Raw genomic sequence first — 20806 nt, 5'->3', positions numbered from 1 at the left:
TTATATTGTATACATAATTGGTATGCTGATCTTTTATTTAAATTTTAAGTGTTTTCCAGGTTCTTAAATAATTTTTATGATTCATTTAGGAGTGTTTAACACTCTATTGAATATATTTTACCATTTGGGTTGTATTAAATAGCTTTTTCATTTTTTAGGTTATTTCCGTAGTCTTTATTCTTAAAATTGGGATTACTAGGTACATGTTCTGTGATTTTTGAGACATAATGCTAAAATGCTTTCTAAGAGACTGTGCTAAAAAGGTACCTAGTAGTGACAAAAAGTTTCAGGTTTGTTTTACCCTTTCAAACATAGGGGATTATATGTATTTTTATTTTGATAATTTAGAGGACAACCAAAAATGTGCCTCATTTAAATTTGTATTTCTTTGATTAGAGAGATTGAATATATTTTCTTTTTGTGAATTAGATTCCCAGCTTATATCTATTAAAGTCTCAACATTTTTTAATCTCAATTTGTTTGAGCTTTAAAAAAAAATAAAACATATTACTTGTCATTTGCTGCAAATTTTTTTTCATTTACCTTTTGGTTGTATAACTATTTCTGTACGTAGTCAAATCTTTATTTTTTGTGGTTTTTTTTTTTTTTTTTTTTTTGGTCACTTTTAGGTTTATCAAGTTGATAGACTCTAAGAGACAACTCACTTTTTGCCTCCTTTGTTTTGAGATACAGTTATATATATGCTTTTGTATATGTGTGTGTCTTTAATTAACCTGGAGTTGTTTTAGTGACTATTATGAGGTGTAAGTCTGAATTAAAGTTTTTTCCTGATAATAAAACATTGCAGAATAACTTACGTTTCACTGTAACATCGAGAAGTGTATTTTTTCTACATTACCCAAGTGGGTGTTCATGAAGTCCTATTCGTCTAATGTCTTTTTGCATTTCCTTTTTCCTTCAGAGTTTTAGACATCTTACCATATGGAATGTTTGCTATGGAACGTCCAACATCAACTCCATTTCCCTTTTTTTTTTCCCTTGTGGAACGAGAACCGTTATTCCTGGCTTCGTTCTTCCACCAACCCACTTAGTCTCTGTGATGTGGACCTCCACTGTTACGGGGTTAACGTCTCCCTTCCTTTGTCTCCATGTTTCTCATTGCAGGAAGTACTCCTTCTACCCCCACCTCCTCTCAGGCCCCGCAGAAGCTCGATGCGGCAGCAGCTGTAGCTCCTGCCTCTGTTCTGCCTTCGTCACCGACGGCTCCCACCTCCACCTTCTCGTTGCCTTCCGCCGTTGGAGCCCCTGCTGTGTTCTCCTTTGGTCCTTCATCCTTGAAGGCATCTGGTTCTGTCACTGGGGAGGCCCCTCCGTGTTCCAGTGCCTCTGACAATTCCAAAGCAGCCTTGGGCCCTGGAGCATCCTCCTTCTCTTTCGTTCCTCCTTCTCAAGCCTCCCTCGTACTCACCCCTGCGGCCTCTCCCATGGCACCCTCAGCTGCCTCATTCTCCTTTGGATCATCGGGTTTTAAGCCTACCCTGGAAAGCACGCCAGTGCCAAGCATGTCGGCTCCAAACACAGGAATGAAGCCCACCTTCCCACCACCAGCCTCTACAGTCAAGGTCAACCTTAGCGAAAAGTAGGTAACACTTAAAGTTTGATGGGTAGAAATACCGCTTGTTATTCACTAGAAATAGAGTCGCTGTGAGTGGAGTTACTGAATATTTTCTTTTCCTTTTTCCCATAGTAATACTTGCAAATGGTAAAAATTCAAACAACATAAAGGTTTGCATTTCATCAGTGGACAGAGTCCAGAGATGCCTCTTAGAATTTTTTTTTTAACTATTAGAAGTTTATATTTAAATGCTTGTTTTGCTTTTTCAGGTTTTAAATGTAGGAGATATTCCTTACTTTTAAAAAATGAAGCAATACAGACTACATAGCCCTTAAGGAAAAAGGATCTCTCTAGTCCTTTTTCTCCCTTGTGTCCACTCTTGACTCTCTGAACTGTTTTCCACATAGCCACTGAGTGATCTTGTGAAATTGTAAATACACCAGATGACGGTCCTCAGCAGCTTTTCATTGCTCTGAGTCCAGTCCACACACTTCAGCGTGGTGTTCCACTTTCCTCCAGACCTGGGTCCTACTAACTCACTCATATCTTATTTTTTACTGCTTTATCTGCTTGTTTTGTTCTCACCACTAGCATGTAAGCTTCTTGAGAGAAGTAATCCCTTATACCTTGTAACCCTTCCTAAGATAGCCATTGAGTGTAAACACTACCAGTTCCCCCCCACCCTTCTGTAGTATCTCTCATTACTATGTAGGGGCTGCTGGCCGCTGTCATTGTTAATATTAAATTTACCATGCAGCCACTTCATTCTAAAGGTTGCCTAGTATTCCATTTTGTGGCCACACCATAATTTATTTGACCAGTCATCTGATGCTGGTTGTTTAGATTGTTCACAGACGTTGGCTCTTTAGGTGAAACTTAACCTCCCCTGCCCAGTAGATGGTCAGCATCCCAAAGATGGTGACCTGCTCTCCTCTTCCTGCCTCATTCCCCAGAGATGATCACCCCACAACGAGTTCTCAGTAATTTCCTTGGCAAAGGGAGAGCCCTAAACTCTCCTAAGTCCAGGAGAGTCCCACCCTCTTTCTTTACTCAGCTAGATAGAATCGACAATAAATGTTTTAGGCCATGATAAACTTAGTTTCATCCTCACGTTAAGTACTTATTAGATATTTTCACTGAATTTCTCATTCCAAATAAGCAGATGATAAATGCTTTCATGGAGCTTTCACCTTTTATAAGAAATAGCTAAATGTTTGCATCTCCTGAAAGCGAAAAAGTATGGATAGTAAGTTATCCTTTGATGATCGCTCATGACCAGTGTGAAAGGATCTCACAGCAGCAGGCTATTTTGATCCATTCGGGCTTCCATTTTCAGGTTCACGGCCGCGGCCACCTCTGCTCCTGTTCACAACTCACAGAGCACACCCTCAATGCTGCCATTTTCCTCGGCCTCCAAGCCAGCATCCTCTGGACCTCTCAGCCACCCTGCACCTCTCTTGGCATCATCCAATTCCTTGTCATCCAGGTCCTCAGTCTCTTCCTCAGTATCAGGTATGATTTTAAGCAAACTGCTTTAGAGCTCAATCCTGAATTCCCAGATGAATATTCTTCCAAGTTGTGGGACTTCCCTGGCGGCCCAGTGGTCAGGACTCCACGCTTTCACTCCCAGGGGCGCAGATTCAATCCCTGTTCGGGGAACTAAGATCCTGTAAGCTGCACGGCACGGCCAAAACGATTTTTTCCAAGTTGTTTAAAAAATCCTTACTTTTAAGGACTGTTGTTTAAACCCTTTTTCTTGCTTCCTGTAACTCACACTGAAGTCCTGTGGCTTTTGTACTGTGGATTGGGAAGGTCCACAGTGGCCTCGGTGCTGCCATGCGGTCTCCATCTTGTTGTGGGACATTGATCTTCACGCAGAGCCTGCCCTACGTGAAGGTCAGTCACGGAGCAAGTCTTTAAGCCACATAGATGAGAAGGAGCCTACGGTGGCTTTATGCTTATTTCCTCTGATGACTGTCTTTGGGTTTTCACACTCAGCCCTACCGCAAGCAAATTTATTAAACAAAGATCATAAATGGGAATAATGATTATAGCCAAGTTGAAGTGCGTTATAAAACCCCACGAGTAAATGTACCCAGCCTATCTCTTTCTTCCTTCAAACCTACAGAAAGTTGGCATAAATTATATTCTGAATACCATGCCCTTCCCTGAGAGTCAACACTTGCTAACATTTTGCACCATTTGCTTTATGTCTTTCCTTTTTAACGTAATTTTTTTTTAAACATTTGAAAGTGAATTGCAGACATGAAACACTTCACCCTTAGGAACTTCAGTATGTTTCCTAAAAATAAGGGCACTCAATACATTGTCACACTGAGGAAATTTAACAGTAATCCAGTCTACAGCCGGTATTCACATTTCCACGGTTGTCCTTTTAATGTTCTTTGTAGTCGTTTTTTCCCCCCCTCCAATCCAGGAGCCACTCAAGGACCACACGTTATATTCCGATTTTGTCTCGTTAGTCTCAACCAGTTTCTCACCTTTTTTTGTCTTTCTCAGCATTGACGTTCGTGAAGAGGTCAGGCCAGGTAGTTCTGTGGACAGGCCCTCGATTTGGATTTGAGAGTTGCCTCGTGGCCAGATTCACATGAAACATGTTGAGCAGTAATACCACATAGGTGATGTGCATCACATCACATGATTTCTTTTTGTCCTGACGTAAGTGATGTCAGTTTGCTCACATGGTTGGGACGGTGTCTGTCAGATCTGTCTCAGTTTTTAAGTTGGTCGCTTCTATGAATTCCAGTGATAATACCTAGCCAGACATACTTGGGGAGCCATTTGGTGTTTGAGCCGTCAGGAATAATTTTATCTTGATAGATATTGAGCAAGCATTGAGCTGTGAAATTCCTGAAATCTTCTCTCTTACCTATTGCTCAAGAGAAAGGGCTGCCTTGTGGTGTTTGCCAAAGTCACCTCCTTCTGGGACTTGTCATCAAATTCTGAAAAGCACCTGTCTGTGACCCCAAAAATTAACAAGCCTTCCTTTAGTCTTTTCCCATGTCTTTACAGTTTGGGAGAGAGGAGATGTACCGTAACACACATTTTCTCCGTTTCCACCACTTACCACCCAGATCTCCCTACCCCCATTGACGTATTTAATTCGTACAGTTTGGTGGGTCTTGGATTATTGGATTGCAGTCCCAGTTGTACCCTGGACGCAGTGGGGGATCCCCTCCCTAACCGTTTAATCAGGCTCTCTGGAGATGAGGCTTGGGTATGAGTTTTGGTGTATTGTTTTAAAGAACTCCTAGGTGATTCTAATGCACGACAGGGTGAGACTTGTCCTAGAGGCTTCCAGGAGGGTCCTGAAGACCTTGTGAGTTCTTACAGGGTGATGGGGATTACTCTTCTGGTGGTCTTTAAACTTTGCCCCCAGTTCCTAGAGGTGCATCAGGAGCCTCTGTGGGGAGTAAGGATGGGCCAAGTGGACAGCCTCCTGGGCCTGCACACCATCTACACGCCTATTATCGGAGACACTCCAGTTCTACCTGCTTTACAAAGGAGTTTCCTGTTTTAAAATGTAATATGTGTTTTTTAGTTATTTGGGAACTGTGGGTGTCACTCTTGGTAACAAAGGTCATAAATGGGGGCTAGGGACAATGAGAAACTTTTTTTTTTAGATTTGAGGAAAGGATGTTTGTGATAGGAGAAATAATGGGAATAAATACTGTTTGTTTTAACTGACTTCTTGTTCTAACAGGGCGATGTGCTCAGGGTAGTCCAAGTCCAGTGCCGTCAATGGTACAGAAATCACCTAGGATAACCCCTCCCGTGGCCAAGTCGGGCTCTCCCCAGGTATGTTTAAACTCAACCTACAATGCTGTGTTTACTAATTTACTGCCCAAAACATACATGTTTATAAAATGGGTTTTTGTGTTTTAGAATTCACACCTTTGAAATAGTATATAGGATTATGTGATAGGAAATACCAAAGTATGATCTTTGAATATTTGTAATGTGAGCTCATAAAAGCCACTTATCTTAACCCTAGAGTCTTAGAATTGTTTTCTCTGCTGGTTCCTGAGCTTATCCATGTTATGTTCCGTTTGTTGAATTCTCTTTATGTCTGAAGACTGTGGTGTAGCACCTGATTTTTTTCTATCATTCGCCAAGTAACCAAGAAATCTACCTACTGCCTTCCTTTTCTTTTTCTTTCCATAACAACTCAGTTTATTTTAGTTACTTAGTTTTTTACTAATATAGAATACACATGGAGGTAAAAAAGGATACATATGACACATGTCCACCTCAGTGAATTGTCACCAGCTGAATACACCTTGGTAACTAACACCCAGATCAAGAAATAGAACGTTCTAGGGTCCCAGAGTCCCCCTCATGTTCACCTTTCTGGTCACAACTCTTGCCAAACGGGTCTCACTATTATGATTTCCAACAGCATAGCTTAGTTTTGCCTGTTTGTGAGATTTTTCTGTATCATTGTTGCTGTATGGAATTCATTGGGTGACTCTACTACAAGTTTCATTCCATCCTTGACAGGCATTTGAGTAGCTTCCGGGTTTAAGTCATTGTGAATAGTGTTGTTATGACCATGCTAGTTGACGTCTTTGGGTTAATATGTGTATGCGTTTTTGTTGGGCAGATACCTAGGAGTGGAATTGTTGGGTCATAGAATATTCATATATTCCTCTTCAGTACATTCCTACTAGGAGCATATGAGTTCAGCTGCTCCACATCCTCACCAGTCTTTGTATTTTTCATTGTTTGTTGTTGTTTTGATTAGTATTTCCCTGATGACTAGTAAAATTCAGCTTTTTTTTCATATGACTATTAGCCATTTGACTATCTTCTTTTACAGGGTGTCTTTTGGGTTGTCTTTTTCTTACTGATCTGTAAGAGTTCGTTCCTTGTTGGATATGCACATGCATGTGCAAACACATACGTATAATGCAAATACTAATACTTTCTCACTCTCTGAATTGCCTTTACATTCTCTTTGTGGTGTCTTTTGATGACTACAGTTCTTAATTTTAGTATAATTCATTATATCAATTTTTCTTTTATAATGAGTGCTTTTTGTGTTCTGTTTTAGAAATCATTTCTTTTTTTTTTTTTTTTTTTTTTTTTGTGGTACGCGGCCCTCTCACTGTTGTGGCCTCTCCCGTTGCGGAGCACAGGCTCCAGACGCGCAGGCTCAGTGGCCATGGCTCACGGGTCCAGCCGCTCCACAGCACGTGGGATCCTCCCGGACCAGGGCACGAACCCGTGTCCCCTGCATCGGCAGGTGGACCCCCAACCACTGTGCCACCAGGGAAGCCCCCTAGAAATCATTTCTTATTCCAAGGTCAAAAAGATGTTTTCCTGTGTTTTCTGAAAGTTTGATTATTTTACTCTTCATATTTAGATCTGCAGTCTGTCATCTCCATTTATTTTTATGGTTTAACTTAAAGAGCGTTTTCCATCCGTTTCCCACTTGATTACTTGAGTGTCCCCAGAACAGGAGTCCTGTCTTTTCCTTCTGTCCCTCTCCCAGTCAACCTCCTTCCTGCCCCCAGCACACACCTGTACAGGCTCCACAGTAAATGGCCAGTTTACAGGTGGAGCTTTGGGCATAAAGCATGACACATGGCATTTATTGAATAAAGCTGTTTTAATGAATGCTTATGCAGTCTAAAAACTCTCCATGTGTCAGTTGCTGTAGGTATCAAATAATCTGAAAGCCATCTCAAGTTGTAACATCTCTAAAGCAGAATTCTTGATTTCCGTCTTCCCCAGAAGCTGTTCCTTGTCTAGTATTGCCATCTCAGTAAGCAGCACTAACCAGGTACTTTGCTCTACACCCAGTCCAGAAGTCATCCTAGATTCCTCTCTTTAATAGCACCTCCCCCAGTCCATACTAGCAAAGGTCTTGCCAGCTCTGCTCTGTGATGTGTCGTATGTCATAAATCCACATCTCTGTGCCCTGCTAACATCGTATTTCAGGCCATTATCATCTCTTCCCTCATTAGCCTCCTGACTCCTCTTCCTATTTCTTTTCCTGCCTGTCACTGTCATCCATGCTCTATTCAGCAGTAGGAGGGATCTTTTAATATCATAAATCAGAGAATAGTTTAAACTCTCCTAAAACTCCACTAGTACTTTTCCAACACACTTAGAATAAAATCCAGACTCCTTGGAATAGCTTTACACCACCTGCCTCTGCCTGCCCCCAGCTCCCTCCCTGACTTGAGGTGCCCACATTCACCTTATATCTTTGCCTCAAACTTGCCGAAGTCTTTCCTGCCTCAGATTCTTTGCACTTGCTCTTCTCACTGCTGGAGGTGCTTCCCCTAGAGCTTTCCATAGCTTTCTCCCTTTCTTCAGGTCTCAGTGCAGAGGCAGCGCTCCGTGAGGGCTTTTGGGCCGTCTCATGTCAAGCAGTGCCCACTTTTATTGTCTCTATATGTTCCTGTTTACTTTTTTCATATCACTTATCACTAGCTGAAATTACCTGAGTTGTTTACCTCTTATTATATGTCTTGTCCCAGTAGAATGTGAGTTCCATGAGAGGAGGGACCTCATCCACCTTGCTTACCTCTATCTAGAGCATATCTTATACCAGGAAGAAGGTACCCAGTAAATATGGGTTCAAAAGAGTGAATGGTGGAACCGTGATGGTATTGTGAGAGCGCCGAGCCTGCGATAGACGCTGAGCCACCTGCTCCAGGAAGCCATCACCTGGGGGGTGGGATGCACCTTAAAACCTTTGCCTTTCATTTCAGGCAAAATCACTTCAGCCTCCTGTTACCGAAAAGCAGGGACATCAGTGGAAAGAGTCAGATCCTGTGATGGCTGGAATCGGGGAGGAGGTAAATTTGTTCCTGCAGATTTTTCCAGAAGTAGCTCTGATAGTGAGACTTGACTGGCTCTGAGTGTGGACTCCTACGTGACTGTTTTATTCTGCCACTGAGCCGTGGCTTGTCCTGGGAGTCTGTGCTGTTAGCGGGCCCGGGAGCAGTGCCATCAGACTGAGCCGTCTCCTCATTTGTGGCCTCTACAGATCACTCACTTTCAGAAGGAGTTGGAAGAGTTGAAAGCCCGAACTTCCAAAGCCTGTTTCCAAGTGGGCACTTCTGAGGAGATGAGGATGCTGCGAACAGAATCCGATGACCTGCACACCTTCCTTTTGGAGATTAAAGAGACCACAGAGGTCTGTGTTTTTGATATTCTTCCTAAGTTGAATTGCACATTTGCAAATTGTTGTCCTGATACTCCATGGATGTATATATTTTCTCTCTTCAAGAACCACCAGTGTTGTTTTTTATGTGGATGAGTGGTTTACCTAGGAATGCCTGACTTCACATCCTACCTTTAGCACTTAATAAATTATGTGACTTTGGGCAAATTATTCCAGCTATTCTATGTTTTAGTTTTCTCATGTGGAAAATGGAATAATAAGTACTTTCTACCCCATTGACACTTACAAGGCACTCCATAAAAGTTTATTCTAGCTGTTCATTTAGTTAAGATATATTTGAAAATTTACTAAGTTTTTTTTCTTGGTATAAAAGCAGACTTTAATGAAGATACTATGGGTCATTTACAGGAGAAAATTTACTGTCTTTTATAGTAAATTGTTAGATTATAAAGGGTTAGGTTTAAAGTAAAAGCAGGATACTTAAGAGCATATACAGTATAAAAATAACAAATATTTGTTGTTAACTGTTTATTTACTGTGTTACAATTATTACTACTTACTATGTGCCAGGCATATCTATATTATCTCATTGAATCCTCACAGCTTTTCTGTGTGGTAGGCACTATTATTCTTTTTGTTTTGCAAGAACAGGAAACCAAGGCTTTAAGATGAAGTAATTTGCCCAAAGCCACCCAGTTACTGAGTTATAGAGCCAGGATCCCAGTTCAGACTGCCTGACTCCAGAGCTCTGGTCTTAAATAACACACTTGGAGAGAGGAAGGTTCTCAAGGGTGGGGAAGGGATAAATTGGGAACTTGGGATTAATAGATACTACTATATGTAAAGTAGATAGACAACAAGGACCTACTGTATGGTACAGGGAACTATATTCAATGTCTTGAAATAACCCATAATAGAAAAGAATCTGAAAAAGAATATATATATATATGTACATATAACTGAATCACTTTGCTGTACACTTGAAACATTGTATATCAACTATACTTCAATAAAATTTTTAAAAATTAAAAAAAAAAAAAGAAAGAGGAAAGTTCTCCACGGTTTTAACAGTGATCATCTTTAGATGGCAGGATTACCAGTACTTGTCTTATTTCCTGAGTTTCTGATCATTAGAGTATGTATTTTTTTTAGTGAGGAAGGAAAAAAAAATGAACATTAATATCTTTCTTTCCAAGCAGTGAAATTCACTTTTTGCTATATTCATATGTTCATCATGTTAAATATTTGAGAAATACCACCTTCCTTGATCTAGAAAGAAAGGTTTATTTCTTGGAAATACCACTTTTGTATCAATTCATCCTCGTATCTTTTCTAGTCTCTTCATGGAGATATAAGTACCCTGAAAACAACTTTACTTGAGGGCTTTGCTGGTGTTGAAGAAGCCAGAGAACAAAATGAGAGAAACCGTGACTCTGGGTATCTGCACTTGCTCTATAAGAGGCCGCTGGACCCCAGGAGTGAGGCTCAGCTCCAGGTAGGAGAACCCCGCCAGAGCTGCTGAGAACAGTCTCCTAGACAGGCGCTCCTTTGGGAGATACAGGCTTGCCCAACTGCTTGTACAAAGTTGTTCATTTCCTGTGAGTGTTGACCCACTTGGCGTAGACTCCCTTCACTGTCACAAAGAAAATGGCACTTTCCCACTTAAGGTTTTTTGGATTAAACAAAAACAAAATTCTTAATTAAACCTTAAGATTGGTAGAGAGTAGCTGTTGAAAAAGATATATTTAGAAATCAAATCGGGAATAATAATTATTAAACTAGCAACTGTTCATTGGGCACCAAGTACTCTATGAGGTGGTTTGTTTTTTTTTTTTTTTAATATAAATGTATGTATTTATTTATTTATTTTTGGCTGCATTGGGTCTTTGCTGCACACAGGTTTTCTCTAGTTGTAGCGAGCAGGGGCTACTCTTCATTGCGGTGCATGGGCTTCTCGTTGTGGTGGCTTCTCGTTGCAGAGCATGGGCTCTAGGCGCGCAGGTTTCAGTAGTTGTGGCACACGGGCTCAGTAGTTGTGGCTCATGGGCTCTAGAGCACAGGCTCAGTAGTTGTAGCGCACGGGCTTAGTTGCTCCGCAGCATGTGGGATCTTCCCAGACCAGGGCTCGAACCCGTGTCCCCTGCATTGGCAGGCAGATTCTTAACCACTGCGCCACCAGGGAAGCCCTGTGAGGTGTTTTTTAAGACATTATTTCTAGTCTTCAAAACCTGCTGCTCTGCAAGGTGAGAGTTACTGATCCCATTGTACAGATAAGCAACTGGAATATCATAGGCTAAGGAGCTTGCCCAAGGTAATGTTGATACTAGTAAGAGTGGGACCAGAATCGAAACTTCTACCTGCCGGGGCTCCTTCCTGTAACTGTTAGCAAAGTTACCTTTCTCATTCTTAATTATTCCTATATTCTCTTTGAGCTAAATCTGAGTTTTGTTTCCATCTTTCGATTTATTCAAAATTGTTGCATCACAGCTTTAGTAGGGGTCATCTCCCACCACCTTGCATTTCCCTAGAATCAGGTAGGAAAGGGTGCAGCGCTGGCAGTACTGGCCTTCCTCCCCTGGCACCTGAGTCTGTGAGTATGGTGAACCCCCTCCTCCTCAGAGGAGTTGAGGCTGTAGACTCTACTGTTGCCGTCATTTCCACCCCACACCTGGTAAGCGTACCGACAGTAGGAAAATGAAAGAAGTGGAGGCCTCCCAGAAAGGTTGAGGAACCCCTGCTGTGTCCTGCTGCCCTTGAGGTATTCCTAGGTGTGTCCTTCTCCTGGGGATGGTAACCCTCTGAGCAGAGAGTGCCGACCACCTGCCTACCGCTCATCAAATTACAGGCCTCCACACTGAATCTGGCCACTCTTTCTTCCTATGTGCCTTTTCACCCCTTGCTCTGTGTGCAAACTAAAAGAATTCAGCTTTGGGTGAACCACTTACCCCATTCAAGGGAAATAATTTTCTCTTTTCCACAGTGCTAAGTAGATAATAATAGCTAGCGTTTATTGAATGCATACCATATACAAAAGAAAGATAAGGAATCAGAGACACAGGAACTACCCAAGTCTTAACCACTAATAAATGCTGGACCCTGGAGCCTGGGCGGTCTGGCTCAGAGCCTGTGGTGTTCAACACTACACTACAGCTGGATAAGTAGCAGCAGAAAGATTGACTTGTAAATATAACGTGGGGTGTGTTGCTATGGGATTGCAGATGGGGGAGCAGCTAAGCCACAGAAAAATATTTGTGATAGGCCTTAAAAGAAAAGGTTTTTTTCCTGGCAGACAAAGTTGGGAGGGCATTTAGAAGAAGCAAGATCAGTTAATGCACAGAGATATGGTCACATTTGAAGTGTCCACAGTAAAGGGCCTCCCTGTAGTCATGGAGCACTGAGTTGAAATTTGTATCTGATGCTAAGGTTACTGCTGCTTCCTAGAATCAGCCTGGCTCTCTTTACATGACATTTTCTTCTTCAGTTAGGACACATACCCTTGTCCGAAAATAATTTTGAAAATACAGTTAAACACATTAAGATCTTTTTACAGATGTAAAGAGTGTTTTCCACTGTAAAGTACATTGTCTTCATTTGTATACATGTTTAATGGAATGCTTCGTTTGCATTAATGGAATGCTATATTTTTTTAATTTTTGAGAGTCAAATGGTACAGCCCTGAACGTTAACACTGGACCAATATTTAAAGAAAATTATTGCAGGCCTAAAATAAATTAATAGGTAAGACTTCTAATAATGGTAAATTCAGTTTCTAGTGCTGATACTATTCTTTGTTTTTGAGAAATGAGTTTTTCCCCACTGGTGAGATGACTTATGTGTTCTACTCTATGAATAGATAGGTGAAGAATTATTTTCAGCACTGTTTTGTAGAATAATTTTGTCTGTGTTACAGTTAATTTCATGGGTGGGAGAGCAAAATCTAAATGGGTGCCCTGTCGGAGTAACAGAGTGCAGTGGAAAATTCCTAGGCCATGTGGAGATACTTTACAGGAGCTGAAAATGAGAACTAAGCAAGAACATTGGTTCCCTAGAGGCCCTAGGCCGATACACCCTTTCTGTTTCCCTTTTCTTCACACCACCTCTCTGTCACACGCTTTAAAAGGTTGAGTTGCTGTTTTTCATTTGAATTATAACATTCTAATGATTGTATTAAAGCCTATTACATTTTCCTTGTTCATTATGGTTCTCAGTTATAAAAAGACTTCAAAGTCATTTTAACTGTTTTGATACACCTTCCTGCAAGCTACTGGACAACTGAGTCAGTTTGACGTTTCATTTTTTTCTTGTAGGAAATTCGGCGCCTTCATCAGTATGTGAAATTTGCTGTCCAAGATGTGAATGATGTTCTAGACTTGGAGTGGGATCGGCATCTGGAACAAAAGAAAAAACAAAAGTGAGCGAGGTCTCTCATCCACTGTGTAGATAATTGCTGTAGCCCTTTTAAAAGATCACTTAGGAGGATTTATTAAAAACCCTACAAAGGTTCATTCTCTTTGACCCAGTCATTATACATCTAGAAATTTGTTCTACAGAAACTATAGCAATATTCACAATAATTTACATAGAACAATTTATATTACAGTGCAATTTATGAGGGTGAAAAATTGGATTCAACCTAGTTACCCAAAAGTTAGAGGAGTGGCTAATAAATCTGATCACATTTTTTTCTTAATGCAGAATACTGTGTAGCCGTTGAATCTCATATTCTCAAAAAAATCATATTAAATATATTTTGTGTTACATGAACTATACAAAATATATAATTCTGTAACTAATTATTAGATATAAAATATGAAAAAGGTAAGACATAAAATCATACTAGGTGACCTCATTGTGGAGGTCTAATGTAGAAAAGGCTGGAAATAAATCTGTCAAAATACTCATAGTTATACCTGCAAGATGAGATTAAGAGGAATGTTTCTTTTATACTTTTCTGTATACTCCAAATTTTCCTTTGGAGGAAACATTCCTAATTAGTATGGATCACTAAAAGGATGAGAGGAGTGGTAACAGAGGTAGAGGAAAACCTTCTATCCTGATCTTCCATCCGTGGATATTTGGTTTTATGCCTCGTGTTTTCCAGAAGGAATAGAATGCAGTACATTGTGAAAGCAGTAAGGTGCCCACAAGAAATGTGAAAACCAGGTCAGCCCTCAAAATGCTAGATTTCTGAAACACCTATACTTGATTAATGTGATTAGCTTTGTAAGGAAACAAACCAGGAAATGATCTATTCACTGTTTACAAAGCTGTGAGGTCACAGACTTTTAAGTGGGGCAACCTGGGTGTTGTGTCAGGGGCAGGGCTGGAAGGTGTTTAAAATTCAGTAAACAGAATTTAATACATTATATTCCACAATGTGGAGAAAGGCTTTGTGCCCGACATGAGGAGCATAGATATGGGAAGACAGAGGTGAACATTGATCCTCCAGACACTGACAGAGGGAAGGTTCTGTGGCCTGGAGCACTTGTCCCCATGGGCAATTGGGCCCCTTTAGAGATTTCAGAGCTTACTCCCCTGATTCTGAATTCACGTTCCTCCCCATGTGAGAGAATGGCTTGACCTGACAGTGAGAACATTCTGCTCTGCTTGACAGTTGGATTTCTCTTTGCTAATTAATAACTTGGCTTTTTAAAAAGTGCATGATGGGGAATTCCCTACCGATCCAGTTGTTGACACTCCACGCTTCCACTGCAGGGGGGCACTGGTTCCATCCCTGGTCGGGGAACTAAGATCCCACAAGCTGCACGGCCAATAAAATAAAATAAAATAATAAAAAATTTAAAAATGAAAATAAACAATAAAAAGTGCATGATGCTAACAGAGAAGCCAGCTTCTTTGTTCTCCTTTAAACAACCCCATGGATTTTCTACTTAACGTGCTTTTTATTTTTTATTTTTTCCCTCTGCAATTGGGCTTTCTCTAGTTGCGGCGAGCGGGGGCCACTCTTCGTTCGTTGCAGTGCGCAGGCTTCTCATTGCGGTGGCTTCTCGTTGCAGAGCACGGGCTCTATCTAGGCACGTGGGCTTCAGTAGTTGTGGCTCGTGGGCTTAGTTGCTCCCCGGCATGTGGGATCTTCCTGGACCAGGGCTCAACCCATGTCCCCTGCATTGGCAGGCGGATTCTTAACCGCTGCACTGCCAGGGCAGTCCCTTAATGTGCTTTTTTTAAGTTCCCTTTCTGTAGAGTTCAGAGTCTTAAATCTGTACAATTTTCTAGCACTTCTCTGTTTTGGGCCCTTCTCTAAATATTACCTTGTACCCTAGTGAAATGCCTGTTAAAAATATATGTTGAACTAACTACCTTGTCACCAGAAAGGAAGGGACAGTTGTCCCTGTCTTCTTGTAATTCTTTTGGGTGGGTGACCCCCCTGCTGCTAAATCGTGTGCTGTTCCTCTGTTTCTTGACAGCACTCTGAAGAAATGACTGACACCCTAGATTTCCCTGTACCCTTGGGCATTTTCTTTTTATTTCATATAATTTATATACAGAGAAATATGCGTATCCTAATATATAGCTGGATGAATTTTCCCCCATTTCTTCCCTGGAACCCATCTGAGGTTCTGTCTGGCTGTGCTGTCCTCTGCTGCAGGCCCGGTCCTGCACATCCTAAGCTGCTCTTTCCTCCTTACACTTTATCCTCGTTAGGCTTTCATCCCCCCCCCTTTTTTTTTTTTTTTTTTGCGGTACATGGGGCTCTCACTGTTGTGGCCTCTCCCGTTGCGGAGCACAGGCTCCGGACGTGCAGGCTCAGCGGCCATGGCTCACGGGCCCAGCCACTCCGCGGCATGTGGGATCTTCCTGGACCAGGGCATGAACCCGTGTCCCCTGCATCGGCAGGCGGACTCTCAACCACTGCGCCACCAGGGAAGCCCTCATCCCCTTTTTATGTTCGAGTAATTTCTTGATGTTTCTTTCCCACTGGTGGTTCTCCAGTTTAGTCTTCTCACTGTTACAGTTGTAGTCTTTTTTTTTCCATTCGGTGGGGAGTTCCTTTACTTGAACCATTCACATTTAATTCTTTCCTCCTTGCTCTCAACAGGCGCCTGCTTGTGCCAGAGCGAGAGACACTGTTTAACACCCTTGCCAACAACCGGGAAATCATCAACCAACAGAGGAAGAGGCTGAATCACCTGGTGGATAGTCTCCAGCAGCTCCGTCTTTATAACCAAACCTCCCAGTGGGGCCTTCCCTTGGATGTTCCCTCGCAGAGCAGCCCTCACAGGTGTGCAGGAGAATGGGCGTTAATGCCACATGCGCTCAATAGATGTGGTTGGATGAACGGATAGAGTTAGGTGGAGTAGTCTTAGAATGGTTCCCATGCGGCTTTGAAAGTGACTCTGCCGTCTTTCACCTGTGTGAGCCTGGTCAGCTTCCTCACCCTCTCTGATCCTTTGTTCCTTTGCCAAAAAGTAGGGCTAACAATACATGCCTCATGGGATTACTAGAGAGTTTAAAACTAAGTCTTTAAAGCACCTAGTAGTGTGCCTGATGAAACAGATGCTCAATAGATGATAACAGATACTATAGTCACAGTTTTATTGTTTAATTGAAAATTAACTCTCAGGATTAGGTTGACCAATTTGTCTTGAAGCTCAGATTTATCATTTTGCAAGAGTGTGGAGATTTCAGACCCTGCAGTTAGACAGTTTACCCCTGAAGTTACCAAGGTGGTCTTGTGTTTCTGCCTTTAGGCTGAATGTGTAGATTTTAATTGCCCTTCCTGCTGGAGCCCCGTTGGTGTTGTGTTTGCTCTGGGGTTCGGATATAATATTGAGACTGTGATCTCTTTCCTCTTGGATTAATTTCCTTGATGGGTCAGATTTTCCATTTCTGTATTGGGATGCTCTCATATCTTGCCTTTATATTTAGGAGGATAATGTACCACCACCACCACCACCCCCGACTTCTCAGGTCGTAGTTGGTTCATATGTAACACTGTCCTATTTCAGTTTTGACAGTGACCTCGAAAGCCTGCGCAATGCTTTGTTGAAAACAACCATAGACTTGCAAGTCAAACCCTTGCCCAAAGTCCCAGGTAAATGAGTTCTTCCCAGTCTTTAAACTCTCTTTGTTCTCTTTCATCTACTGACATCTTAAAAACCGAGTCTTATGCATTTATGGGTTCATGAATTTCTTGCAGCTAAACTGTCCCCCGTGAAACAGGCACAGCTGAGAAACTTCTTGGCCAAGAGGAAGACCCCACCGGTGAGATCTACTGCTCCAGGTAGAGGAAACTGGTCCTGAATTTTTAGGATGTGGGAGTAGGATGTGTGTGTGTGTGTGTGTGTTTGTCTGTGTGTGTGTGTGTGTTCGTTCCTTTGGTTCTTAATGGGAGATAGTGTGTGTGTGTCTGTGTGTCTGTGTGTCTGTTCCTTTGGTTCTTAATGGGAGATAGAGAAAATGTCCCCGGAATCTGTCATCCGGAAGCAGCTTATACATGGTCAATGAAACAGTTCAAGGTAGTTATTCTGGCTTTTACACTGTGTTTTCTGCAGTCCTTAGGTTCTGTGGCAGTGGTTCTCAAGGGTTTTGGGGGAGCTGGGCTGGCTCCAGGGGTCCTAGCCTCTGCTTTAGCTAGAGAAGCTTTACTTTTCTGATTGGTTTGGGGTTTTGACTAAGGCTACATTTGAAAAAAAGATGTTCTAAGAAAGAAGAAAAAAGAACTACAGATTAGGGAATGATGGTTAAAAACACGTGCTGAAAAGAAGCCACATACCTGATAAAAAATATTTTGTCATGAAATTATCTATATAATTACCTGAATTTGCTTTTAAAGAAATATTTGTTAGATGCAACTTTAGGCATAACCCTGCTTTGCTCTAGTGCCTGTAACTGCTTTTTTCTTTGAAATTATGTTTTGAGTTGAATTTTTTTTTTTTTTTGGCTGCATTGGGTCTTCGTTGCTGCGCGCAGGCTTTCTCTAGTTGTGGCGAGCGGGGGCTACTCTTCATTGTGGTGCGCGGGCTTCTCATTGCAGTGGCTTCTCCTGTTGCGGAGCACGGGCTCTAGGCGCGGGCTGGGGTAGTTTCAGCACATGTAGCCAAGCTTTTTGGAAAATCAGGATCCAGTTCAGGATTGTACATCGCATTAAGCCGCTGTCCTCTTTAGTCTCCTTTATTTTTCCTTTTTGACAGTTTTACTACTTAAGCTTGCCTCCCCAAACACCGTAATTTGGTTTTGCCTGTTTTTTGGGCTTTGGATACTGCGGAAGTCCATTTATTTATTCTCTGGATGGGTTTCTCTTACTCCACATCAGGTTTCTAAGAGTCATCCATGTTGCTGCACATAGCTGTTTGTTTTGTTGCTTCGGTGTATGAATATACTGCATTTGTTTATCCATTCTCCTTTTGGTGGGCATTCACTGTTTGCAGTTTTTAGCTGTAACATAGTAGAATGTTGCTCTGAACATTCTTGTGCTTGTCCCTTGGGGTACATGTGTATGTCTTTTATGTGGTCGTGTGGCTCCGAGTGGAATTGTGTCTCGTACTCTGTCCCTGTGCTCAGCGTCAGATTCTGCGTGCAATTCTCTTGTAGCGGGTCACACTTGGCCATCAGTGTATGAATATTCCAGCTGTTCCACAGCCTTGCCAAGCTTGATATTATCAATCTTTTTCCTTTTAACTCTGCTGGTGTCACCTTTTTATATGTTTAATTACTATTTGGGTATCTTCTTTTGTGAAGTGCCTGATTAAATCCTTTGCTCATCTGTCTGTTGGATAATCTGTCCTGCTGATTTGTAAAAGTTTTTATCAGTTCTTGATACCAGCCTTTTGTTGGTTATATGAGATTATAGTTATTCACTTTGTTGCTTTTTAGCCTCTTAGTATCTTTCGGCAAAGAGAAGTTCTTAATTTTAAAACAGATTTTTCAGCCTTTCCTTTTATGGTCAGTTCCTGTTGTTCTGTTGAAGAAATCTTTCTCTACCTCTAGGTAACAAGAGTGTGTATGCACCTTTATTATGGTCTAGAAATGTTAATGCTTTGCCTTTCAAATTTAGATCTGCTAGCTACCTGAAATTGATTTTTTTAAAACAACTTTATTGAGGTGTAATTTGCGTATCATAAAATTCACCTGTTGTAAGTGTATAGTTTGACGATTTTTGGTAAATTTACAGAATTGTATAACCATCACCACATTCCAGTTGTAAAACATTTCCATCACTTAAGAAGTTGTGTCATGCTGTTTGTAATCAGTTCCTATTCTGCTCCCAGCAACCACTGATCCGTTTTCTTTCTCTGTGGAACTGCCTTTTTTAGAAACTGCGTATAAATGGAATCATATGTAGTCTTTTGCTTTGGCTTCTTTCCCTTAATATAACTTTAAGGTTCACCCATGATGTGTATCATGTATTAGTAGTTCGTTCCTTTTTATTGCTGAATGGTATTCCATTGTATGGGTAGACCATATCTCGTTTATACTATCTGGAATTGATTTTTGTGTATGATACCAAGTATGGCTCTCATGTCATTTTTTTGTATTTAGATATCTGATTGTCCCAACACTGTTTAGTGAAGATTCTTCCTCCCTGCTTAGTGGCCACCTTTGTTGTAAATCGGGTTTCCTTATCCTTGTAGGTCTGATGGTCTGTACACTGATTAGAAACCACTGCCACCACACTGCCTCAATTAACTGGTGCTAAAATAAGTCTCAATACTGGTTCTTTTTCTAGGTCCTAAAGCTATGCTGTTCAATATGGTAGCCTATTCAAATTTAAATTAATAAAAATTAAATAAAGAATTCAGTTAATCCCAGCAGCCACATTTCAAGTGCTCACTAGGTACATGTGACTAGTGGCTACTGTAATGGGAAACACAGACATAGAACATTTCATCATCACAGAAAGTTCTACAGTCTAGAGTAGGGGTTGGCAAACTGTTTCTTAAAGAGCTGGATAGTAAATATGTAGTAAATATGTAGTTTCTGTGGTACCTAGTGAACTCTGCCCTTGTAATAGGAAAGCAACCACAGACTGTATGTAAACAGATGGGCATGCCTGTGCTTCAGTAAAACTTTATTTATAAAAGCAAGCAGCTAGCTCATGGCTGTCATTTGCTGACCCGTGATCTAGAATGTTTTGGCTCTTCTTGGTGCTTTCCATTTCCATATTAATATTATAATTGTCTTGTTAAGTTCTACCACTCTCAGCCCTCAAAGAGTTGAGATTTTGATTGGGATTGTATTGAATCTCTAAATTGACTTAAATGAATTGACATTTGTACAGTGTTGATCTTTCATTTCCTAGACATGGTGTATGTTTATTTGGGTCTTTAATTTTTCTAAATGTTTTTTGCATGGAGGACATGCACATCTTTTGTTAGATTTATTCCTAAGTTTGATATTTTTGATGCTTTTATAATGATGGGGGTTTTTTCCTTAAATTTCACTTTATGTTTTATTTTATGTTAGATATAGTATATAGAAATGTACTAGATTTTTTGGTATGTTGACTGTACCTTCCATGGATATGAACACTTTTGTTTCGCTTTTTATTTAATTTTCTTACCTTATTTCACTGGCTAGGACCTCCAATGCAGAGTCCAATAAAAGGGGCGAGTAGGCATCCTTGCCTTTATCTCAAAGGGAACACTTTCTGTAGTTCCTCATAAGATAACGAGGTTTGCTGCGTCTACTGATATGATCATGATTTCTACCTCTTCTCCTTCCTGTTAATGTGGCTTTCTGCCTGTCCTGATCTGAGCTAGCATTTAAGCAGAGTAAGTTTCTTCAGGTTTCAGTGGGGCCCCCTTTCTAGTGCCAGGAAGGTAGCTGCATCCTTGATCACAGCAGGAAGCAGCATGTGTCAGCTGCGGAGGCAACATCATTGGGACAGTTGAGCAGACCAGGCTCCTGGCCTCTGCAAGTGAGCATGGCCATTGCATTTTTCAATTGGTGGGTGTCCCTCCACCCAAATCCAATGAATGGCATCAGAAAGATGAAGGAAGGAAACTGAGAGAACCCCCAGGTGGTATCAGACCTTGGGAGTGAAAGTTATTTCCGTTTTCTATCCAGTTCCTGAAGGTGATGAGTCTGAGTCATCTCTTGTTGCTGTT

General features: G+C 41.3%; 1 protein-coding gene across 2 annotated transcripts in view; it reads left to right on the top strand.

Annotated features, from left to right (window-relative positions):
• The window catches only part of NUP214 (nucleoporin 214), a 94800-nt gene that overhangs the window by 18720 nt on the left and 55274 nt on the right, over window positions 1-20806 (top strand). For both annotated transcript variants that reach the window (XM_060100706.1, XM_060100705.1), the window contains exons 12-21: window positions 1126-1600; window positions 2913-3088; window positions 5301-5395; window positions 8320-8406; window positions 8598-8747; window positions 10072-10230; window positions 13043-13146; window positions 15796-15978; window positions 16706-16791; window positions 16897-16980. In XM_060100706.1, the coding sequence (XP_059956689.1) occupies window positions 1126-1600; window positions 2913-3088; window positions 5301-5395; window positions 8320-8406; window positions 8598-8747; window positions 10072-10230; window positions 13043-13146; window positions 15796-15978; window positions 16706-16791; window positions 16897-16980 (1599 nt within the window). The remainder of the gene's footprint in view (window positions 1-1125; window positions 1601-2912; window positions 3089-5300; window positions 5396-8319; window positions 8407-8597; window positions 8748-10071; window positions 10231-13042; window positions 13147-15795; window positions 15979-16705; window positions 16792-16896; window positions 16981-20806) is intronic.

The sequence above is a fragment of the Mesoplodon densirostris genome, chromosome 6, assembly GCF_025265405.1.
Source record: "Mesoplodon densirostris isolate mMesDen1 chromosome 6, mMesDen1 primary haplotype, whole genome shotgun sequence".
NCBI classification, from domain to species: domain Eukaryota; kingdom Metazoa; phylum Chordata; class Mammalia; order Artiodactyla; family Ziphiidae; genus Mesoplodon; species Mesoplodon densirostris.
Note: the sequence above shows the minus strand (reverse complement) of the source record. Positions and strands in the feature narration are given on the sequence as shown.